Source organism: Loxodonta africana, chromosome 20, assembly GCF_030014295.1.
Source record: "Loxodonta africana isolate mLoxAfr1 chromosome 20, mLoxAfr1.hap2, whole genome shotgun sequence".
Classification (NCBI taxonomy): Eukaryota; Metazoa; Chordata; class Mammalia; order Proboscidea; family Elephantidae; genus Loxodonta; species Loxodonta africana.
In genome coordinates, this window is record NC_087361.1 from 69100635 (window position 1) to 69125251 (window position 24617).

Below are 24617 nucleotides of genomic sequence, written 5' to 3' on the forward strand. Positions count from 1 at the left end.
TGTTTGTAAGTTTTTGTATGAGAGTCTGACTTGAGTTGTAAACTTTCACTGAAAGCACAATTTAAAAAAAACCAAAAAACAAGCCAGACTGGATGACCTAACACCAGTCCTTCCGGCTCCAGAATCGCGGAGACGAAAACCTTTGATGAAGAGGCAAGAACTTCCCCGATGGTATTCTGGGACCCAGTTATAATTCATCTCACTGAAGACAGGTCAACCCAGAACCGAGGCTCTCCCACTTGACTGGAGTTTGTCCCCACCCCCACCCCCACCCCATCACTCTCCCCTTTCTCCTTTGTGCACTTTCTTCTTTAAAGGAAAAATAGATTCCCTTTCTCCTTTATGGACTTAGAGAACGGTCGAGCGACTTTAAAGATTTTTGGCTTGGGAAAGCAAATGACTCGGGATGGAGAAACACTTTGGTGGCCTCTACTGCCATCAGATTGCCTGTTGCCTACCGAGAACACAATGGAACGGCAATAGGTGACTAGAACCAGGACTGAGCGCCCCCCAGAGGCAAGAGCAGTTCTAAATCAAATCAGATCCATCGCCTTTGAGTGGATTCCGACTCAAAGCGACTCTACAGGACAGAGTAGAACTGCCCCATAGGGTTTCCAAGGCTGTAAATCTTTAAGGAAACAGACTGCCACATCTTTCTCCAGCCAAGCGGCTGGTGCCTTGGAACCGCCGACCCTTCGGTTAGCAGCCCAGCGCTTTAACCGCTGCATCACCGGGGCTCCTCAGAGCAGTTCTAAGGGCCCTCAGAGTAAGGCTTCGGCCCTGAGCTGTACCAGCGCGCCCAGCAGCCTCCTCTCGCGTCCCGTTCTCCCCTTTCTCGTCGCTCCAAGAACCCCTAGGACCCGTGTGGGCGGGGCTCTGTTGACACCTCTCCCCGGCGCGCGGGGGGGGCGGGGCCGAGGCCGGCGCGGACCAGTGCGGGAGGCCCGGGTCGCGCTCCGCCGGCGAGCAGGCCAATGGGCGCCGGGGGGCGTGGCCAGGGCCGCCGGAGCCTTTATAAGCGGTTGGAGCGCGGCGCCTTCCAGCGCGGTCCGGAGCGACGGCGAGCTGCTGGCCCGGCCTCGGGCTCCGCGTCCCGGCCTGTAGCCGTCCCCGCTCGGCCGCCTCCCCCGCCGCCCTCGCTGGCCTCCTGCTCGCCATGGAGTCCGTGGCCTTCCCCCGGCGCCCCGGGCCGGCTCCCTCGGCCGCAGAGCTCGCCCGGCCCCTGGCCCACGGGCTCGTCAAGTCGCCCAAGCCGCTGATGAGGAAGCAGGCGGTGAAGCGGCACCACCACAAGCACAACCTGCGGCACCGCTACGAGTTCCTGGAGACCCTGGGCAGGGGCACCTACGGGAAGGTGAAGAAGGCGCGGGAGAGCTCGGGGCGCTCGGTGAGTGCCCCTCCCTCGCGCGGCGCGCCGCGGGTTCGGGACTCCGCCGCGGGCCGGGAGCGGAGAAGGGAGGCTGGGGGCTCGGGCGGCGCTCGGGCAGTTGCCGGCGTTCAGCCTTGACCACGCCGGCCGGGGCCGGGGCCGGGGGCCGGGGGCCGGGGGCCGGGGGCCGGGGCCGGGGGCCGGGGCCGGGGGCCGGGGGCCGGGGGCCGGGGGCCGGGGGCCGGGGGCCGGGGGCCGGGGCCGGGGGCCGGGGGCCGGGGGCCGGGGGCTGGGGGCCGCGGGCCGCTGCACAGGGGTGGACCCAGGAGGCCAGCAGCCTTGGACCCGAGAAACCCACCACCACCAGGCAGCGTCGATGACAGCCGAACCGACGAGGCCGACGGCTGGTGCGGGCGTAGAAGAGGGCTGGTGTCCTGGTTTGGGACGGAGAAGGCTCCCTGGGGAAGAGGTGACTTAAACTGAATGTTGCTTGGAACAGACTATCCAGTACAGAAAGAGGAAGTAGACGGCGCCTGACTTCAGTAAGGGTTTAATAAATACGTGTGTGGTTGAATAAAGGAGTGAGGAATCCAACTCAGTTGTAAGAGCTTGCTGTGGAGATCTGCACGGGGTGGGTCTGCAGTGGAGCTGACACTTAGGTCCTTTCCAGCTCGAAGACGAGGGAAGTTTCATGATGATGGGTTTTTATTCTGTTAAATGTGAAACCAGCTTCTGGTGCAAGGTCTGCTGTGTCCCATGATACCTTGGGTTTGGGGCCTTTTTGGAAACTTGTCCTATTATTTTGGTGTGGGAGGTGTTCGTGTGCGTGAGAGAGATAGTATATATATTATATACGTTATAACGTGTGACCTTTAGCATTTCACTTCCTCACTGTACTTCTCAGTTTCTTTCCCTTTCTACAAACATGGGGAAAACAGTCTCCCTCACAAGCTGCTTTGAGAATTGAACGAGATAAAAAGGTGAACTAAAGTGTTTCTGACACAGAGAACCGGAGAGGTGAGACTTAAATCTGAATCTGGAAGGGCCAGCCCTGAAAGGTTGGTTAGCAGGGGCTCTCAGACTTAAGTGCATGGGAATCACCTAGCGATGCTTGTTTAAAATGTATGCTTTCTGGTCCCACATCCAGAGGATTTTATTCTGAAGGTCTAGCACAGGGCAGATATAATCTGAATTTTAACATTTAACATTTTAACCAGGGGGTCTAGGGGTTATAGTTCACCAAACCCAGTCCAGTTCTGGTTGTGAGGCGTGTGTGTGGCCATGGTTTGCCTTATTGGTTATGGCAGCGGTCGCCTCCCCAGATTGTGTTTGCTTTTGCAGCCGGTAGCTGGTTTGAAATTCAAGAAGTCATTTCATTGGTGAAGGAGAGTGGGTGTTGGAGAAAGGGAGTGGGTTGTGGCCCTATCAATAGGATCGAGTATGTTTTTCCTGCTAAGGCCTGGCACAGTCCCCAGCTGCCCGCTGCCAGGTTACAGCTATTGGGCAATCGTGTACTTCCTGGCATTTCTCTTTCTGTAAAGTGCAAGGACTGATGAGGCTCCAGGCATGAGACTGCTGGGCCCAGGCTGGGTTAGGGCTTAGCGGTAAAGTAGCTGCTTATGCCTTGTCCCTCCTTCCTCTTGTTGGGGGGAAGACTGAGTCGTGCAGACTGGGGTGGCCCAGAAACTGGGATTGGAGTTGTTGCGCATGCCTGTGTGTGTGTATGTGGGTAGAGAAAAAGAGAGAGAGAGGTCTCATTTGATCCCAGAGTGAGATAAACCAGCTTTCAGTTTTCAAACCTCGGTGGCTCTAGGCAGGGATTCCAGCTTTTATTACATCAGAAAAGAGAGAATTAGAATTCAGAGGGTGCTCCCTGGGCTCTTGTCTCTAGCGTGCAGGGAGCCAAGGTCAGTCTAGCAGGCCCTGCTCTGAACCTCCCTGACCCATCAGTCCACCACCTGGTGGGAACTTGCTCAGGGTCTCCCTCCTTGTTGGACAGCAGCCGCCCTGCTGTGCCAGTGGTTTCTCTGCTGGAGAGCAATCCTGTTCTCCACCCCCATCCTGCCTCTGGACCCTCCCTGAAGAGAGAGACCTGGTGTCTCAGGACACTTCCGGAGTGTGGAGTTAGGCTTACAAGAGCAGTCCAGGACCTCTCCCAAAATGGGCTGAGACTGTTGGTGGAGGTTAGATTCAGAGGAAAGCCTGCTGAGCGACTCCCATCCCAATTTTCTGTCCACTTTCCTAACTCACATCCCATTCCCAGCCTGCCTAGATGGGATCATCAGGGGCCAGATGGGATTGTTCAGAGGGAGGGGCAAGCAGGTGGGAGGGACTAATGCTGCTCCAGAAGGGCATCAAAGGAAAAACAAATATTTGCTCTGGATCTTCTGGTTGCCTGAGTACATTCCTGGCATCCAAATAACATTTCCTTCTGTGGCTCTCGCCTGCTTCTCTGACCTCCCCTTTCCCCCAAAGAGAAAAAACATGCTGGGGCCCCTGGAATGGTGGAGTCCCCCGAGCCTTTGGGATGATATGCGTGGAATTCTTACCTTCCAAATGGGTACCATGAGGGAGGCCACGTGAGCAGCAGCTCTGGGGTAGGGGTGCTTTCTTTCTTATATATTGGATTGCTGCATGGATTTCAAAATGTTTGAAAACGACTGAGATGATTCAGCCCTCTCATTGACACAAAGGGAAACTGAGACCCAGAGAGGAGGTGTGACTTACTCTGGTTAGTGGCATGCCTGCAACCTGCCTACAACATAGGCCTCTGCCTTGGCCAACCCCAGGCCCTGGATGACTGAATGCTAAGAGGCTTGGGCTGGGAGTTGGTCTTGACATGAGCAGGGGCTTGCTTCCTCAGTGTGGTTTGTCATTCCAGCACTCAAGCTGCCTTTCCCAGTGCTCAAGGCAATGCTTAAGATGGAGGAATCACTGGGAACCAAAGCCCACCCCCACACACTGAGCATGTGGAGGGACCTGGGGTAGGTGAACTGCACTCTTTTCCTGGTTTTTACCCTTCTGGAAGGCTGCTTAGCTCAGGGTCAGATTGCAAGGGTTCCAATCCTGACTGTGTTATTGTATAACCTCCCTGTATCTCAGGTTCCTCATCTGTAAAATGGGCGTAATAATAATTCCTACTTTATGGGAATCTTGTAGGATTATATAAGATGATATACGTGAAGTGCTTCGCACAGTATCTGGCACACACAATATTATTATCCCAGCAAGGCTGGCTTCGATCAGATCCTCCCCTCCCTCTTCTGAGGAGATTCCCCATTCTGGGTCTGTCCTGCCTGAGCAAGAGAATGAATTGTGCTCAGCTTCCTTAAGCCAAACCACTTTGATTTTTGCTTCGTTCAAAGTCCTTATCTCCCCTTCAGCCCTAGATCCAGAGAAGGGCATGGTCAGTGGCCCAAGGCCTCTTGCTCACCATGCTGCCCTCTCAGTGCCTCCTGCACCTGCCTGCTCAGCAGCAGAGATTGAGGTTCTGGCTGCTGGCAACTCTTGTCTTTGGGCTCTAGCCAAACCACGCAAGAGGGCTGGGCAGGGAAGCTCCTTGCCTTGAAACCTGGCAGAGTGGGCTGGGGGGGCGTGTGGCAAGGAAGGGGCGGGCATGGTATTGGCTTCGGGGAGGCAGCTCAGGCTCCTCTTAGAGCCCACTTCTGCTCCCTGCCTGGCTCTCGGCACGTTTGTAGGCATAGCTAATCTACCCCCCAGGCTCATCCCCACTCTGCCCAGCCCAGCCAGGCCAACTTTTGCCCCGTTGTCTAAGTGGGTCATCCCCAGCTCCTTGCCCTGCCTTCCAGACGGCAACTGCCCTGTGAAAAGCCAGAGAGGAGTCCAGGATGTTGGCTCCAACTCCAGGCAATATCAATGACCAGAGATGTCCAGCTTGCACCCTCACCCTGGTACCTGGGACCAGCATCCCTGGATCTTCTTTTTCTAAGGCCTTTCTACCATCCTGTCTGGAACCCAGATCATTCCTCATCTGAGTTCCTGGGAGGGAGGCAGTGTTTACCAACTGAGCCCCGGCATCCACCTCTCCTGGAGTGTTGCAAAGAAGCGGGTGTGTTTGTATATCTGTAATGGGAGGGGGTAGCTGGTGGTGCTGCCCAGCCTGGGCCAACGCAAGGTGTGGGACATTCCCTTCTCCAGGGGTGGGAGGAAGGGAGCTGAAGACACGGCAGGGCATCTCCAAGGAACCTTTGTCTTCTGAGATGGCAGCTTCTCCAGCAGCACCCGTGCATCTTGGATCCTGACTTTGCCTCTGATGTGTTGCAGGATCTTGTAAGAGTCCACGCACCTTCCTGGACTCTGGCATTTGCCATTTGCAAAACGGGATAGGAAATTTCCCTGCTGTCCTTCCGATGTGCAGAGCCACAGGGCGAGAAAATCACTGGGATGGTATTGGTAGGAATTTTGCTCAGGCAGGTGAGCGTGGCCATCATGTAGGGCCTCTGAACAAGCTCGTTATCACAGTCCTTGGTGAAGTACCCTCCTGGCGTCGTAACAGCTGGCGCATGTCTGAAGAAGCTCAGCGTCGAAAGCTGGAGTTTGGAAGGATGCTTAGAAGTGCATACAATCGGGAAAGGTTCCTTTCTTACTGGCCTTTGCTTAGACCTTTCTCTCTGCCTGGAATGTCTTTGTTGCCCTTCTCCTAAGGGTGGTTTTCCCTGCCCTCCCAGCCAAAGAAAGCTCTCTCCAGTGCTCCTGGAGCCCCTCAAAGAGCAGGGAACCATCCCTGTCACCCTCGTCACACTAGACCAGAGTCGATTTAACTTCCAGTTCTCTTACAGAATTGAGGGCCCTGGCGCAGGGACTGTCTGATTTTTGTCTAAATCCCCAACACCCAGCACAGTGGCAGGCACATAGTAGGTGTTCAGCATATGTTTAGAGAATCAATGATCTTTAATTTTTCAGGTGAGGAAATTAAAACTAGCTAGCCAGGTAATTTAAGTGACTTGTCCTAAATGGCATAGCTCACAGCTTATTTGCTTCATCAGGGCAAATAAGGATTAGAAAGGCGGGCGCTTGACACCTACTCCACTGAGTGGGTATTCATCACTGTGGCGGGGATTTCCTTCTCCCCCTGAGCAGGGTGGCCGTAGAACATAATGTGTAAACCTGCAGACTTTGGACAGTAAAGGATACTGTTAATAATTATGCCCAGATGAACCAGGACTGTGTCGAGACTTGTAGCCTTCCTACCTCTGGGCAATCCATCCAGCAATTTCTACCCTCTTCCTTGGCTCAGGTCAGTTTATTTTTATTCTAGACGATGGTTGCCCAACTATCTTGCAGGTAAGAACAAAGGTCCCTGAAAATCGGTCATTGTAACTAAGGTTGACTCTCCACCCATGCCTGGGAGGAAGGGTACTGGGCCCACCAGCAGGGATCAGCCCAGTGATTTAACTAATAAATATTTATTTGTGATTTATGTTCACCAGCAAACAACTGTTGAATGTTTTCTGTATGCTGAGCTCTGTGTTGGCCTGAGCTGGTGCAGGCCTGAGCTGATACCTAGTTTACAGGCTGGCCAGCAGATGCCTGTGGGGCTGGGATGGGCTGGGGAGCAGTGGCCCAGCCGCAGCAGGGGAGTGACACACTGTTCTTCTTGTCTGTCACCTGCCTGGGGACTAGTAGAGGCCTGATGACATAACTTGTTTCCACCCAGAGAAATGTTAGCCATGCTGTGGCGTCCTGGGACCTAATGTGGCTACATGGGGGGTCCCTGAGTTGGCTCCCTGAGGCCAGAGTACAAGTTTGCAGGAGGATGAAACTGTTCACTGAGGATGAACACTTCCGATTTAGAACCATAGGCTCCCAGAGTTGAAAGAAACCGACCTTGGCCTTTGACTTGTGCACCCTCTATGCACGCGGGGACTCCTAGCCACCCTGACCAAAAAAAAAAAAAACCAAACCCCTTGCCATCAAGTTGATTTCAACTCATAGCGACCCTATAGGACAGAGTAGAACTGCCCCACAGGGTTTCCGTGGAGCAGCTGGTGGGTTTACAATGCTGACGCTTTGGTTAGCAGGCAAACAGTTAACCACTGTGCCACCAGAGCTCCCCGAGGCCACCCCGCAGACTCCTTTAATTTTCTAATAATTTTGTTTATTTTAGGCCTCGTCTTCATTAGAGCCCTGCCCCCAGGCTTGTTCTGACTTTTCTAACTGTGGTGCATGTTTGTGTGTACACAGCTGTATATCCAAGATGTGCCTAGTGTTTGCATATGAATGCATCCTAAGCTCTCAGTATTTTTTATCTGTTATAATTGTCTAGATAACGTGATTTGTGCTTACATACGATTTTACTCTTTTAATACAATTTTTATGGCCCTTTGTCTCTGAAGCATTCATAGCACTTTCATCCATTGCTGTCTGATTTTAAGAAAAAAGAATTCGAGGAAGAAAAGAGCTAGTCCTTAAAATCTCCCTTCAGGAAGAGGGGGTGTATGAGTGTGGTGGGAGCCAGCTGCAGAGAAAAAGTTCTGTGGGGGTGACCCTCCAGGCTGAACTCAGAAGATGGAGATGCCTCATGGTGCATGAGGACTCAACCCCTGCCCCCTACCCAGCCCCAAGCCCAGGGGGTTTTCTGCTCAGCTCACCAGGGGAGACTGATGGTCTAAAGCAGAAGGGGCGGGGCATGAAGAGAAAGGAGGAGCGCAGCCCAGTCCCCTGCAGCCACAGCGGGGCCTCTCCTGCATCCTGGGAGAAGGCACCATGGTGACTGTCCCTCTGGCCTGCCATTGTCGCCTACAATTGTCCTCCCTGCCCTGCTCACGGAGGGCCCTCGAGCTGGGCCTCCCCCTTTCACAGATGCAGCTCCATTCCAGGCAAGGGGCGGGCAGAGGGCACGCCATCCCTGGCCCGTTGCCGGGGTGACTGGGCCACGGGCATTGTGAGCAGCTCCTTATGGGCTTATGGCTGTTCCGCATTCTTGTCTGATGGGCGAACACAGGCCGCCAGGGCCCACTGTCCCCTTGAGCTGGAAGCCATTGTCTCCCTCCAGAGCCCTGTGAAAGAGTGGATTAGCGGCCCCTCCCCTCCAGCAGTGGTTTCTTTTTTCTGTTTCCCTTTGAATCTTGAGGGGAGGCAAACCCTCCTGGGAAATAGAATGAGAAGTTCTTTACCTCATCTGTGTTTTCTGATTTCTCATAACTTGCTGTCTCCCATGAAGAGGAAGTCTTAAGTTTACCATCCCTGTCCTTGGACAGGACTTGCTAGGAACTGACTGGACCTGTGACAAGCCCCCTCCCCCAAATTCCCCACCCCAGCACCTGATACCAGCGTTGCAGCTTCTGAGGCACCATGACATTTGTATGGCTCATAGGAAGCCACCTCAGACATCTTTTCACAGAAAAGAAAACTGAGGCTCCGAGAAGGGGTGGGATCTGCTCACACAGACAGTGGTGGGGTCCAACAAGAGCCCCGGTCTCCTGACTTCCCAGATGGGCTTCTGGCCCTGCTTGCTGTTACTGTCCCCTTTCCATGCCTCCCCCTCCCCCTCCCCCTCCCCGCCCCCACATTGCTGGTCCACTCTTAGGTAGCTGCCCCCTGAGTGGGATGGAGCAGAGAAAGAGACTGTGACACCTCCATCTCTAAGAGAGTTGCTTGAACTGCATTTTGGCAGTTCCTTCTCCATTTCCTCTTGTCTCACCCCACCCTTCCTGAACCCACACGTGTAACAGCTAGGAGGTTTAATCCTTATATGGTGCTTTTCACCTTTACAGATGAAGATTATAAGACCCATAGGATCCTGTTTAACTGTTTAGTTGTTTATTTGTTGTCGGGGAGGAAACATTCCTTACCTAGACTGAAGAGACTGGTTATTTATGGCAAGTTAAGGTATTGTGGTAGAAAATGTTCCAGACCTGGAATCAGATGGCAAAAAGTTTAACTTCCAGTTCTGCCTATTAGTAACAGTATGACTTTGAGCAGGTCATTTAACCTCTCTGGGTCCCAGTTTAAAAAGGAGCCTTGGTCGCGCAGTGGTTAAGTGCTTGACTGCTAACTGAAAGGTCAGTGGTTCAAACCCACTAGCCACTCCGCAGGAAAGATGTGACAATCTGCTTCTGTAAAGACTGTAGCTTTGGAAACCCTACAGGGCAGTTCCACTCTGTTCTATAGGGTTACTAGAAGTCGAAATTGACTCGACCGCAATGGGTTGTATCCCAGTTTCCTCACCTGTAAATGGGAATGTTGATACTTTCTGTGCCTATCTCCCAGGGCTACTGTGAGGGCCATTGATTTACTAATTCAACCAATGGTTATTCAGTGCCTACTGTGAGCCACGCACCATGCTCAGCATCAGGAATCCAATGGTAGTCAAAAGGTCCAATCCTCTTCCTCATGGTATACTAGAAATACCAGGTCTAGTAAAAGCTCGCTTTGTCACTCACACAGCATCAGCCTTATGGATGCAGGCAGTTACCACCATTCATCTGTGGACTCTGCATAAGGAGGCCCTTGGTCCATCTGCCTTCCTGTTGCATCAGCTGCACCAGACCCAGGTCAGAACCTTCTCTAGAGAAGGTGCTGTCCAGCCTCTCTGCCACCTACCCTGGTGAAGGCTAGAGTGGCTTCTCCAGGTGCACCGTGTGGGCTTTGTAGCACCTGTAGACAGACCACCAGAGCCCAAGGCCCCAGAGTATCCTCAGAGTTGCCTTTACCTGCCAGGCCTTTCTCCTTACTCTGCCGGCATCTCTGTTCCCAGGTGGCCATCAAGTCAATCCGGAAAGACAGAATCAAAGATGAGCAAGACCTGATGCACATACGACGGGAGATTGAGATCATGTCGTCACTCAACCACCCCCACATCATTGCCATCCATGAAGGTACGGAGGCAGGCATTCGGAGCTGGGAGGTGCGAGTCTTTGTGTCTGTGGGGGGTGGGGGGCCAGTCAGAACGGATGACCCAAAGAAGTAAACAAGAAATGGGCTCACTTGATTTCATCTCTGGGCCTTAGTTCCTCATTCGTAAAATGGGATATCCTGCCTACATCACAGGGTGGCTGCAAAGATCAAATTAGATGTTACCAGGTACTCACGAATTTCATTTTTGTTGTTATTGTTAGGTTTTCCCTGCTTGAACACACCTCCTCAACCCAGTTAGATACTTAGCAATCCTGGGGGAGGCTTAAACATACATAGACATGTACCTGTCTCAGGTGTGTGGGTGCCATTCTTCGTGCATCCCAAGAACCATGCCCCCTCAAGTCTGACCTGTATTCCTAGTCATTTCTGCCCAGGGCTGGCTCCAACCTCCCCTCACCTCTGTGAGCCTTCTCTTACTCTGACATCAGTGTTGGCTTTGCTATTCCAGCTGCCGTCTTCCCTGTGAACCAGACAACAAAGCGAGCCAGAGAGGGGGAAGAGGGAGAGAGGGGGACCACCCTCCCACTTACACCTGCCTGCTTGGAGCCTTTGCATAATGTCAGCTAGATGGGAAACAAGGACTAGTAGCTGCAGGACAATGAGAAGCGAGCCTGCAGCTTGCCCTCTCTCTGAATATTCCTGGTGGGAAGAAATAGGGAGGTCTCACCTCTCAGGTTCTTCTCATAGGAAGACTAGGGGCAGAGGCGCTGACATGGCCCTGTGGCCTGAGCCTGTCCCACGCAGTGACCAGGCAGGTGGCTGAGAACGCTAATTGTATCTGTGTGGATTTCCCCCAGGGAGGAGTGGGCAGAGGCAGAGTATTGGTTAAACCAGGCTGAGCGTGGTGATTGGGCAGTGCACGCGTGTGTGAATTCTCCCCATACCCATGTCTTCAGCTAGGTCTGGGAACTGACTTTGAATCTCAGGATGTGGCTTCTCAAATAGTTACTGTGTGTCTGGCAGGGCACCCCCCAAACCTACTGTAGGCTTCAGAGGGTGTGAATTAAGGGGTGGCCCCTGTCCCAGGAGCTGATCCCTCACCCAGCTACTCTCCAGAATGTACCCTGGCTGCTCTTGATCCCTGATTTCATGGCACAGAGGCTACATGGACCCCTGTAGGGATATCGAGAACCACAGGGAGTCAGCCAGGTACCACCTGGGAGGCTAGGCCACCACAGACCAGGGCCACTCACCCAGGATCCCTGGAGAAAAAAAGCACAGTCCTGGCCATGTATCCAAGTGCCTGGGTGGGATCTGGGACTCCTCTCGGGAGAGGTCTCCTGCAGTCCTCAGAGGTTAGGCAGCTGTAGCTCTGGGCCTGGCTAAGCAGCCCAAACTCCTAGGACCTGTCTGACACAGTTGCAGTGTCATAGACATATATGTGCTGACACACTCCCCGCTAAGGGCAAGTCTGGCAAATCAGCCCCTCCCCACCTTTTTAGGGAGTTGGAGCCAGTGCAAGGTCTGAGGCAGCAAGAAGGCCCCTCCTATACCTGGAGACCAGCCAGCTAGGGCGGGCTCAAGGCCAGGAACCCAAGCAGTCAATTAATCAAAACGAAAAACCAATCTACTGCCATTTAGTTGATTCCAACTCATAGTGACCCTATAGGACAGAGTAGAATTGCCCCATAGGATTTCCAAAGCTGAAATCTTTACGAAAGCATACTGCCACATCTTTCTCCTGTGGAGAAGGTCTTGGAAACCCTATGAAATTGACTCAGTGGCAATCTATGTGAGCAGATTGCCAGGTCCTTTCACCCATGGAGCCGCTGGTGAGTTTGAATTGCCAACCTTTTGGTTAGCAGCTGAGCACTTAACCATTATGTCACCAGTGCTCTTAAAATATCACAGTAAAAACCCAAAAACCCATTGCCATCGAGTCAATTCTGACTCAAAGTGACCCTGTAGGACAGAGTAGAACTGCCCCATAGGGTTTCCAAGGAGCACCTGGTGCATTTGAACTGCCAGCCTTTCGGTTAGCAGCTGTAGCTCTTAACCACTATGCTGCCAGGGTTTCCAAAATATCACAGTAGGTACCATTTATTGTTTTTTTATGCGCCAAACTCTATGCCAGCTGACTCAGCCTTCCCCAGAGCTATCCCTGAGTTTTTATCTATTTCTTACCCCAGTCCTGGGAGGTTGCCATTATTATCCCACTTTTCAAACGAGGGAACTAAGGCACAGTGGCTGAAAAACTAGCCCCAGGTCACCCACTAGTGAGTGATGGGGTCAGGATTCAAACTCCATGTCTGCATTCTCACTGCTGTATCTAGAAGGGATTTGCCCAAGGTTGCAAGGCAAGAAGGTACTGGATTCTGAACCAAAGATCCTGACCTTTCATTCTCATCCAGTGATGTCACTGCTTTCCTAGGAGTTTCCAGGGTAGCTTTAAGAATCCTCAAAAGTCTGGAATTCCAAGGAGAGAGAAGGAGACGCAGTTCCCTTGGCCTTACCTCATTGCACCTGGAAGGTGCTGAGAGCCTTAAAGGTCCTTCTCCTGCCATTGCTGACCACCCGCCTGCCTGCTGCATCAGCAGACACCCCCGTAGGGAGGTTCTGTATGCCTGGGGTCAGGGTGGAGCATGTGACCCAGTTGGGAGCAGTGCCTGACGTTGCCCTGGTTCCACGCAGTGTTTGAGAACAGCAGCAAGATCGTGATTGTCATGGAGTACGCCAGCCAGGGCGACCTGTACGACTACATCAGTGAGCGACAGCGCCTCAGTGAACCTGACGCCCGCCACTTTTTTCGGCAGATCGTCTCTGCCGTGTCCTACTGCCACCAAGTAAGCACCCACCTGCCCAGCCCTGCTCCTGGGGGTGGGCCCAGGAGTGCTGGGGCTGGTTTGGACCAGGGAGATTTGGTGACTTGTCCAGGATCACACAGGGAGGCAGGAGCAGAGGCAAGACTAGATCCTGGACCTTCAGAAAAGGACACGTTGTTGGTTTTTTACTTTTATTTTCTTGTCCCAGGAACAGACAGGTGTGTGATTTCTTGGGCTATGCACCAATAGAGATGGGTGTTCCTAGCCTGCCTGGGCTCCAACTTATTTGGCTCCCTTTGTGTGTACCTCAGTTTCCAGACTAGGCCCCTTACCCTCTCCCCCCACCCCATGACCTCCCCCTGACTCTCCTCCCTCCCTCTTTCAGAATGGAGTTGTCCACCGAGATCTCAAGCTGGAGAACATCCTGTTAGATGCCAGTGGAAATATCAAGGTGGGTTCTACTTCTTGTAGTAGCATCTGAACCACACCTCAGCCTTTCTACACTGTCCCTAGCCAAGAGTCTCTAAACCTTTAGGGGGTTCTAGAAGGAGCTGAGCAAAGCTCAGACTTATGTATCAGTACTGGTAGGGACCTCAACCATTATCCATTCCAACCCCTCATTTTATGGATGGAAAACTGAGACCCCAAGATGAGGGACGACTTGCACAAGAGCTGGCGAGTGGCTGAGCCAAGGTCTTCTGGTTCCCCAGCCAGTGATCTAGGGTCAGCTTTGGCCTGAGCTCTTCCTACCTGTGTGTGCTCACACCTGCACGCGTGCACACTTTGATCTTCTACAATTGGCTAGCCCTTTGGCACCTGTCCCCACAGACCTGGCTCACTGATGCCAGCTTCCTGCTTTCTGCAGCTGCTGGATTCCCATCCCTGAGTAGTTAAATTTAGACCAGAAGACATTTATGCTGATGGAACGATCTCAGATCTCAGGGTTGGAAGGAGAGGATGGCAAGGGCTGGCCAGGGACTCAAGCAGGGAAGCTGCCACTGCAGGCCTCTGAGAAGGGCTGTGACTCTAACCCCTGATTCTCCTCGGAATCTTCCTGAACCCAGGATAGAATCTCTTCTCCAGTGGCCCCTGACCGTGCCCTTAGGTGCCCTGGCACTGAGATCATTCCCATCACCCAGCCAATTCCCAGAATAGGTGGGGTTTTCTTTGATGCTGACCAGGGAAGCCAGAGCCAATAAGCCCAGATAACCAGTACTAGCATAAACTTTCCCATCTCTACCAGTCAGCTGCCTGTTATGAGTTGCTCATGATGGGCTGCCTTGTTATAACTGCTCGATAAGGGGCCAATAAAACAATAAAAGAAGGAGCCAGAGTTGCATAAACAAGACTGCCCCACCCTGGGCACACATAGCCCTCTGATGAGTGTGAAGAGGCCAGGAGCAAAAGGACATTGGCCTCAGCCTCTATCTGAAGATAGGTGGGGAAAGGGTCTCTCTGGGGATTGAGAGGATAGGGTCAGGGTCTCTTAGGTCCTTGGTATCAGGTGACTTAGAGAGGTCTATAAAATGGTTTCTTCTTCTGGGCTGTAGCCACAGCCCTGCTCACAGTTGCTTCTCAGCTATGCCAGGCTGACTTCTGTCACCAAGGCCTGCCCAGGTGTGGGCAGAGAGGTGAGCTTTTTGCTAGGAAGGCAGCTCAAGCCTTGCACGGCTAATCAGTAATGGGGCTTGCTTGCTTTTGAGGGCCATAGCCCTGGCATGAGGAGTTGGCTGTCTGCCTCCATCTAGTAGACCCTTCTTTCAGTCAGTAAGGGTCCATTGAGCCCTCTCTATGGGTCATACCTGTACTAGGAGCTGCAGGAATGGCAGGGCAGAAGGTCAGCACAGGAAGTGTTCAATCTGGCTCAAAGGCAGAGCTGACAAGCAGGGCTGCAGTGAGTGACTGGAAACAGTGCAGGCTTGTAGAAGAAGAAGAGCTCGCAGCAATGGGGGCTTCCCAAAGGTGCCGGGCCTGTTGGGCAGGAGGCTGTGCACGGGCAGGGGAGCATGCCTAGAGTGAGGTTCAGCGTGAGCCACAGGGTCTGGGGAACAGTGAGGAGCCTGGATTCCCCACATCCCTCTGCCTAGGAGTTCCTCGTTGACCCAGCCTCCACAGGGCACTTCCAGGGCCTGAACTATGTAGGCAGCACACAGGGTAGGGCACACAGGGTATGGGCACCCTTCCTATCTGCTGGGTGCCTGGGTTTTCCCAGGGTCTGGAGAAGGGTAGGCCGAGAGCAGCCGAACAACCCAGGCCTTGGGGTGACCTATGCCCTGTTTCACCCGATCTTGCAGATCGCTGACTTTGGCCTCTCCAACCAATACCATCAAGATAAGTTCCTGCAGACGTTCTGTGGGAGCCCCCTCTACGCTTCGCCGGAGATTGTCAATGGGAAGCCCTACACAGGCCCAGAGGTACGCATCCACTAGCCTCCTTAGTCATTACCTAGGCCCTGAGATCCTGTGAGGTAGGTGGCAAAACACTGGCCAGGTCGCTAGCCAGGAATGGCAGACTGGAACTAGAACTTTGATTTCCTAACTTCCGTCTAGTTCTTTGCCTCCCTCACCTTCCTAGTTCCCATTACCTTTCCTGACACCAAATCTGCCTCCCTGGAATGACCTGGAGGTGGTATCAGCCCCAAATACCCAATCCTGGCCCAGAAGGGATGCCCTGGCTGCTGCTCTGTGCTTGTGGCTGTCCCTCACCCTCCAAGGAAAGGCAGTGACAGCATCTCTCCCATGAACCCCAATCCCTTCTGCTACAGCCTCGCCCCCTTTGCCCCTGGGTGCTACAAGGAGGTTGTCTGCAGGCACACTGGCCTCTGAGTTCTCCAGCGTGGCTCTTTTCTTGTGGTGCTGTGGTGAGGCTGGCAACCCTCTAGCCTCTGGCTCGTGGATCTCCTTGCTGATCCTCTGTCTCTCTCAGGTGGACAGCTGGTCCCTGGGTGTCCTCCTCTACATCCTGGTGCACGGCGCCATGCCCTTTGATGGGAACGACCATAAGACTCTGGTAAAGCAGATCAGCAACGGAGCCTACCGGGAGCCGCCTACACCCTCCGGTGAGTGGGAGGTGTGGGTGTCCTCATCCAGGCCCTGGGTGTCCCTCTCGACAGAGTGGAGATGCTGATTCCTTATGCAGGAATTCAACAGGCGTTCACAGTCACTAAAGCAAAGAGGACCACAGCCCACTGGCATGCTCTGTAGACCAGGACACCCTCCACCTACCTCCAACCATCATCCTCTGTCTCCAGGGTCTTCGACCTCAGAGAAAGGAGGGAATATCTCTTCCTTCCCTTATGGGCATGCTTGAGTACGTTTGGGAATTGCTTCCTAAGGGCCAGCATAGATCCCCTTTGCTGCTGCTGTCTTACTTCCTATTGCTTTTGTCCTTGTCCTCAAAAGTCGTTTTGTCCTTTCATGTACTGTGTAGAAAACAGAAAGAAGACTGTTAGAGCCCAGATTTTCCCTTGAGCACAATCCCACCCTCAGGGGGTTAAATTTCAGGGGAGGGAGAGAGAATAGATACTGACACACAAACAAGTCAATTCCGACTCATAGCGACCCTATAGGACAGAGTAGAACTGCCCCATGGAGTTTCCAAGGAGCGCCTGGTGGATTTGAACTGCCAACCCTTTGGTTAGCAGCCGTAGCACTTAACCACTACGCCACCAGGGTTAGAAGAGGAAACTGGGGGAGTCAATCCAGGAAAACTGGGGATTGGAGAGCCAGTCTGGGACGTGGCGTTTACGGAGACTATCTTAGTTATCTAGTGCTGCTGTAACAGAAATACCACAAGTGACTGGTTTTATTTCCTTACAGTTTGGAAGGCTAGAAGTCCTAATTCAGGGCATGGCTCTAGCAGTAGGCTGTCTCTGTCTGCTGGGGTTAGGAGGAATCCTTGTCTCTGAGTTTCTCTTCCTTGGTGATCTCCATGTGGCATCATCAATCTTTCCATATTTGTGCTTTCTTGCTTTTGTGCCTAATATGTTCTTTTTAATCTCAAAAGTGCTTAGGTTTAGGGCACACCCTGCACTGCTATGTCATTAACATAACAAAGACAGCCCTGTTTCCAAATGAGATTACATCCAAAGATATAAACCAAAAACCAAACCCATTGCCATCTAGTTGATTCAAACTGCTGACCTTTTGGTTAGCAGCCAAATGCCTGTGCCACAGGGCTCCTCCACAGGTATAGGTGTTTGGATTTATAGCACACATTTTTAGGGGACACAATTTAATCTGTAAGAGACCAAGGTGGGAGTGGACGTGTCTGTGCAGGAGTGAGCAGTGACTTAAGCTCATATGGGGGTGAGCCAGTGGGATAGGAGCTCTGGGGTGCCCATCCTTGAGGCTGCCAGACTGAGGCCCCTCCCTGCCGTCTGTCTTCCAGATGCCTGTGGCCTCATCCGGTGGCTGTTAATGGTGAACCCCACCCGCCGAGCCACCCTGGAGGATGTGGCCAGTCACTGGTGGGTCAACTGGGGCTACGCCACCCGTGTGGGGGAACAGGAGACCCTGCACGAGAGCGGGCACCCCAGCAGTGACTCTGCCCGGGCCTCCATGGCTGACTGGCTCCGCCGTTCTTCCCGGCCCCTCCTGGAGAATGGGGCCAAGGTGTGCAGCTTCTTCAAGCAGCATGCGCCTGGAGGTGGGGGCACCGCCACAGCCCTGGAGCGCCAGCATTCGCTCAAGAAGTCTCGCAAGGAGAATGACATGGCCCAGTCTCTCCAGAAGGACCCAGCTGATGACACTGCCGCTCGCCCTTGCAAGGGCGTCCTCAAGCTGCCAAAGGGCATTCTCAAGAAGAAGTCCTCGAGCTCCGAGGAGGGGGCGAAGGAGGAGCCCTGGGAGCTCGCCCCTGCCCCTGGCAGCCCCAGGCAGGCCGCCCTCTTGCCACCCAGGAAGGGCATCCTGAAGAAGTCTCGGCAGCGGGAGTCCGGCTACTACTCCTCCCCTGAGCCCAGTGAGTCTGGGGAGCTGGTGGACGCAGGGGACGTGTTTGTGAGTGGTGACCCCGTGGAGCAGAAGCCCCCCGAGGCCTCAGGGCTCCTCCTTCGCAAGGGCATCCTCAAACACAATGGCAAGTTCTCCCGCACAGCCCCCGAGCTCACAGCCCCTGCCGCCTTCGGCTCTTTGGATGAACTGGCCTTGCCGCACCCTCTGGCCAGGCCCAGCCGCCCCTCAGGGGCTGTGAGTGAGGACAGCATCCTGTCCTCTGAGTCCTTTGAACAGCTAGACTTGCCCGAACGGCTCCCAGAGCCCCCGCTGCGGGGCTGTGTGTCTGTGGACAACCTCATGGGGCTTGAGGTGTCCCCCTCAGAGGGTCCTGGAAGCCGCCTGAGGCACTGGCGGCAGGACTCCCTGGGGGACAGCTGCTTTTCCCTGACAGACTGCCAGGAGGTGACAGAGGCCTACCGACAGGCACGAGGGGTCTGCTCCAAGCTCAGCTGAGGGTGAGGGAGTGGCCCTACCCGGGCAGGCTCTAAGGTGTAACTGGCTGCACCCCAAGGGGAAAGTTCCTTTTCACGGGCCCAAGGCCCCAGCCCAAAAAGCTGACAGGGTTTGCCGTGGAGCCCTGGGGAGGGCTGGATGCGGGAAGTGGGTAGGTGCAGTGCCTTGAGGGTTTGCTGTCTTCAGCCCTGTCATAACAAGAAGAATATAAGAAGAGTAAAGAAGCAGAGGGAAATGGGAAGGTCCCTGGTGGAGTCCAGGTGGCTTGTTTCTTGTAGGTTGGGGCTGCAGAGATAGGGAAGGAGTGCTCCATCAGTGCCTGTCTCCCCTATGGCAGTGACTAACATGGCGTCTCCCACAGAGGGCAGCTGCTTTCCTCCTCATCCCGGTCAGTCAGAAAAGCCAAGTCAGAGTGGGTTAGAAAGTCCTAGCATGCACTCCCATCTCCGCCAGCTGCTGGAGCTGGACTGTAGTACCCCCTAGCATGCCTGGGCTCCCCAGCATTCTGGGAATGGCCTTCAGGAGTGAACCTTATTTCTCCTAGGAGCAAGCGAACACAACCTCTGTTTCCTCAAAGGTTCTCCCCAATGTCTCATCCTCCTGACCCGGCCGAGGCCCCCTGGGGTCGCTGCTACGAATCCTAAAGACTTGAAAAGGTTCAGGCTGCTGCATGGACTTCATCTCAAGGGGCCCAGACTCCTCTGGGCCCCACCTTGGACCTCAAAGACTCCCACCTCCCGCCACCAAGCTGCTCCTGATACTGACAATGGACACATCTGTTCCTCTGGACTTTGCGGACCCTAGAATGTCCTTATTTATTTTTATGTTCTCAGCTCTGTTTTTAAAAAAAGGTATCTGGCCATTTTCAGTGATGTGAATGTTGTATTCTGGGGAAATCCACTATGACATGTAAGCTTTGTGTGCAGAGACATTTGTGCAGTGATACCCCACTGGTGATGTGGCAGGGCGAGGGTCTCTGACTCCCCTTACTCCACGCCCTGATTCTGTCTGTGGGATGAGCCTGTGGCCAGGAAGAACCACGCCATTAAAGACAGAGTGGTGACTGGAAACAGCCTCAGTTGTTCTGCTTGCGGAAGGGGCCCTGGCTAGTGGTTAGGAGCTACGGCTGCTAACCACAAAGGTCAGCAGTTTGAATCCACCAGCCGCTCCTTGAAAACCTGATGGGGCAGTTCTACTCTGTCCTATAGGGTTACTGTGAGTTGGAATCGACTGGACAGCAACGGATTTGGTTTGGTTTTGGTTCTTGCCATACACTTCCCTGGACTGTAGGGAGTGGAAATAGAAAAACAGCTTAATCAAAACAAAAAAAACCCCTGAGCTCTCCATTACACCTCCCTCAGCAGTTCTGGCTTGGACCTGTTAGGCAGACAGGTGGAAAGGCCTGGGCCAGGGATCCCAATTTGCTCTACTTTGCTCTTCTATGCTGTAATCTACTGGAGCAGATCTGGGTTTGGCAAATTATACAGCCCCACCGCCCACCCGGCTCACCCTCCTCTCCCACCTCCTCCCCCATCCAGCCCTGCCTCCATCCCCACCCCCTGCTGCTTGAAGACACCCCCACAGCTTTAGTCTCCTTCAAAGAAATCCCCTTTCCTCCGGGGCTGGGCAGCTCCCCCACCGCCTGACTTCCTGAGAAAGTAAGAATGCTTGGAATGCCCCACGTGGTCCGGCCCCCTGCAGAGCATTCCGTCAGCCTGCTCCATTGAGAAACTCCCGGGCTCCGGGGCTGGGGATGAAAGCGTGGACGAGGACAAAGTGCGAGCAGGCAGCCAGCCGGCTCAGGCTTCAGGCAGGCTCCTTCTTCCACCCCTACCCGCTCTGTTGTCCGCAGGCCCCCAAACCTCCCCAGCTCTGGCCAGCTCCAGCTCCCGCTCCACAGCACACCTGCCCTCCAGAAGCCTTGGAGCAACCGGACCTTCCCTTCCTGCACCTGAGGAGTTGGCAAAGTCACTGAGTCGGGGGAGGGGTGGGGACGGTTAGGCCAGTCTGGTATCAAGATGCCAGAGCTAAGAAACAATTGCTCAGGCTACAACTGGGGTATTTGGGCCTGACGTCTCTGAGGTCCTACTAACCATAAACAACACAAAACCAATGCCATTGCCATCAAGTCGATTCCGACTCATAGCGACCCCATGTGTTAGAGTAGAACTGCTCCATAGGGTTTTCTATGCTGTAATTCACCGAAGCAGATCATCAGGCCTCTCTTCCACAGACCTGCTAGGTGGGTTCGAACCGCCAACCTTTCAGGTAGTAGCCAAGCGCTAACTGCACTGCCAAGACTGGGGGAAAGTGTAGGGGAGGGTCTTTACCCTCAGGAAGCATAGAGTTTAGCTGTGGAGATAGTCTGTGTTCATTTATTCATAGAGCCCTAACGTGTGCAAAGATCTAGACAGGGAATTGCTGTATTCCTCTGCAACAAATAAGGTGTTGGCCTCAAGGAGGTTGCAGACTGCAAGGCAAGATCCTTGTTGTTATGTGCCTTCTAGCTGGTTCTGATTCATACTGACCCCATAGGGTTTCCAAGGTGGATTCAAACTGCTGAGCTTTTGATTAGCAGCCCAGCTCTTAACCGTTGCACCACCAGGGCTCCAAGGCAAGATAGCATACATATATATCAGTAAAATTCAACAGAGAAATTGCTAATTGCTGGTTCAGATAATGTTCAAGGGGCATTTGGATGAGAGAAAGAGGAATTGCGAACCTGGGAGGTATAAGGCTGCCGTTGGAATCAACTCGATGGCAACAGGTTTGGTTTTTTTGTTTTTTATCTATCAGCCACTTGTATTATCTCATTTAATGCTCATGGTAGCGTTGTTGGTTCAGTACTGTTTCTTCTCATTTTACGGAAGAAAAAAATGAGACTCAAAAACATTAAGTAACTTGCCTAGCTAGAAGGGGAAAAGCCAGACGTCAAAAACAAGTTATTAGATGCCAAAGCTTAGCCCAAGGGAAAAGGGTGTATATGGAGAAGTTGGATGAAGGATAAATGAATGGAACTACAAATATTTATTGAACATTTATTACATAGCAGGCTGTTTTTCAGGCACCAGGAATATAGTGATTCCTTCTGCCTGAAATGCCCCCCTCTGGTCTCTACCACAAACCCCAAAAGGGAGAGGGAAAGTAGAAGGTAGTGGAAGCAGGGAGGAGTCTGGGAGGGGATAGAGGGGGAGGCAAGGTCATACTGGAAGGAGGGAGAGGTCACAGCCCCCTGCAGCCTCTTCCCCATCAGAGCTGTCTGGGCAGTGGGGCGGGGGGGGGGGGTGGTGGTGGGGGATGGACTTTCAGGACAGGAGGAGCAACACACAGGTGTTGGGTCTGAGCCCATTGCCCTTCATGTGGTCAGTTGCTTACCCTCTTCTAAGTCTGGATGGTGGTGGCTGTGGGGAAGCCACCAGCTTATACTTCCTTCTGGGACAGCAGAATTAGGTAGGAAGGGAATATCTAATAACTCAGCCCCAAGAGAGCTAGATAAGGAGCTCTGGGTTCCATGGTGCATGGCCCTGCTCCTCACCTCTCGGTATACTCCACACCAAGAACATTCCAGGAAGCAGGCTCAGAGAAATGACGTTGGGCCCCAGGGGAGAAGGCTGGAACTGTAGGAATGTTTGTGCCACGTCAGTGCTCCAGGAATGTAAAGAACCTGGCCCATCACCGCGGGCAACATTAGGAGACAGGAAGCAGCCTTCTGAAACCTTCTCTCACAGGAAAGTCCTGGCCAGAATCCTCTCCCCCTTCTCAGCTCTTTCCTGAGGAAAGTCTAGCCTGTCCCTGAGTGGAAACCCCCTCCCTGGAGTAGTACAGAGGCCCCTCTACGTGGAGGGAAAGAAACCTTGATGGCAGTTAGCCACCCTATCTTCTAGATGACCCCTTCCCTTCTCCCTCTGCCCGGTCCAGCAGGGCTCCGCGGACCCTCCTCCTGGAGGGATAAAGTGAAATAGTCCAGGTGGGTGGAAAGCAGCAGTCCTTCTGCAGGGCATGAAGCCCACACCCTGCCTGGAGATTCCGCTACATCCGAGGAGTGACTGACAGCCAAGCATGTCTTGAGGACCAGGACAAACCCAGGACAAAGGGTCAACTGAAGGTCCTGGGCATTTCTAAGCAGAAGAGATGACCAGTTGGAGGACAACCTAATAGATGACAGAGGTGGTCTTGTGGAAGAAAGAATAGAGCAGTTGGCTCATGCCTCAGAGAGCAGGACCAAAACCAATGGGTGGGGGCTACTGAGAGGCAGGATCCAGCTGGATAAGGCAATCATCTACATAATGTGTTCATTCATTCGTTCATTCAATAAGTATTCATTTACCGAGTGCCCACAGTGTGCACTGTTCTAGGCTCTTGGGATACACTCAGGACCAAAACTGACAAAATTCTCTGCCCTCAAGGGGCTTCTATTCTAGTGGAGGAAGATAGACAAATCAACAAATACAATAAGTAAATTATATAGTATATTAAGGAGCCCTGGTGGTGCAGCGGTTAAGAGCTCAGCTGCTAACCAAAAGGTCAGCAATCTGAATCCACCAACCACTCCTTGGAAACCCAGTGGGGCAGTTCTACTCTGTCTATAAGGTCATTATGAGTCGAAATTAATTCCATGGCGGGGTGTGGTCTTGGGTATAGTATATTAACGTTTATAAGTATTAGGAATGTGGGGATGGGATACCAAGGATGGAGGGGACAGGGAAAGAAATTTTTAATAAAAGGATCAATTTCTCAATTTTTCTTTTACCGAAAGAGAATGATAAAAATAGTACCAAACTACAACCACTATGGAAAATGCGACGGCACTTCCTTAAAAAGTTAGATACACAAGTGGGATTTATACCAGGTATGCAAGGCTGGTTTAATATCAGAAAAACCATTAATGTAATCCATCACATAAATAAAACAAAAGATAAAAACCACATGATCTTATCAATAGATGCAGAAAAGGCATTTGACAAAGTTCAACACCAATTTATGATAAAAACTCTTACTGAAATAGGAATTGAAGGAAAATTCCTCAACATAATAAAGGGCATCTATGCAAAGCCAACAGCCAATATCACTCTAAATGCAGAGAACCTGAAAGCATTTCCCCTGAGAACGGGAACCAAGGATGCCCTTTATCACCACTCTTATTCAACATCGTACTTGAAGTCCTAGCCAGGCAATTAGGCTAGACAAAGAAATAAAGGGTATCCAGATTGGCAAGGAGGAAGTAAAGCTATCACTATTTGCAGATGACATGATCGTATACATGGAAAACCCTAAGGAATTCTCCAGAAAACTACTGAAACTAATAGAAGAGTTTGGAAGAGTCTCAGGTTATAAAATAAACATACAAAAATCACTTGGATTCCTCTACATCAACAAAAAGAACACCGAGGGGAAATAACCAAATCAATACCATTCACAGTAGCCCCCAAGAAGATAAAACACTTAGGAATAAATCTTACCAAGGATGTAAAAGACCTATACAAAGAAAACTATAAAACTCTGCTACAAGAAATTCAAAAGGACATACTTAAGTGGAAGAACATACCCTGCTCATGGATAGGAAGACTTAACATAGTAAAAATGTCTATTCTACCAAAAGCCATCTATACATATAACGCACTTCCAATCCAAATACCAATGTCATATTTTAAGGGGATAGAGAAACAAATCACTAATTTCATATGGAAGGGAAAGAACCCCGGATAAGCAAAGCATTACTGAAAAAGAAGAAGAAAGTGGGAGGCCTCACTCTACCTGATTTCAGAACCTATTATACAGCTACAGTAGTCAAAACAGCCTGGTACTGGTACAACAACAGGCACATAGACCAATAGAACAGAATTGAGAACCCAGATATAAATCCATCCATGTATGAACAGCTGATATTTGACAAAGGACCAGTGTCAGTCAATTGGGGAAATGATAGTCTTTTTAACAAATGGTGCTGGCATAACTGGATATCCATTTGCAAAAGAATGAAACAGGACCCATACCTCACACCATGCACAAAAACTAACTCCAAGTGGATCAAAGACCTAAACATAAAGACTAAAACAATAAAGATCATGGAAGAAAAAATAGGGACAACCCTAGGAGCCCTAATACAGGGCATAAACAGAATACAAAACATTACCAAAAATGATGAAGAGAAACCAG

At 52.2% G+C, this 24617-nt stretch overlaps 1 protein-coding gene across 5 annotated transcripts; it reads left to right on the plus strand.

Moving 5' to 3' along the window:
* Positions 1–1079: 1079 nt before the first annotated feature.
* Positions 1080–19531, plus strand: NUAK2 (NUAK family kinase 2). Of its 5 annotated transcripts, XM_064273315.1 has the most exons (9): positions 1273–1387; positions 4251–4353; positions 5179–5438; positions 10089–10209; positions 12881–13032; positions 13397–13462; positions 15306–15425; positions 15937–16069; positions 17401–19531. In XM_064273315.1, exons 4-9 carry the CDS (start codon positions 10140–10142, stop codon positions 18459–18461), a joined length of 1602 nt encoding a protein of 533 aa, XP_064129385.1. In that variant the 5' UTR covers positions 1273–1387; positions 4251–4353; positions 5179–5438; positions 10089–10139; the 3' UTR covers positions 18462–19531. The 5 variants fall into 5 exon arrangements, with proteins under 5 accessions (XP_064129381.1, XP_064129385.1, XP_064129382.1 ...); XM_064273312.1 differs by having other exon boundaries at positions 4251–5438; XM_064273314.1 differs by lacking the exon at positions 5179–5438.
* The last annotated feature ends 5086 nt before the right edge of the window (positions 19532–24617 follow it).

Bases quoted from the DNA above. Each gene is read 5' to 3' on its own strand.
- NUAK2 (XM_064273311.1), top strand. From the start codon at position 1,157: ATGGAGTCCGTGGCCTTCCCCCGGCGCCCCGGGCCGGCTCCCTCGGCC. The intron at 13,463-15,305 runs GTGGGTTCTACT...CCGATCTTGCAG, and splicing joins ATGCCAGTGGAAATATCAAG to ATCGCTGACTTTGGCCTCTC. The intron at 16,070-17,400 runs GTGAGTGGGAGG...TCTGTCTTCCAG, and splicing joins GGAGCCGCCTACACCCTCCG to ATGCCTGTGGCCTCATCCGG.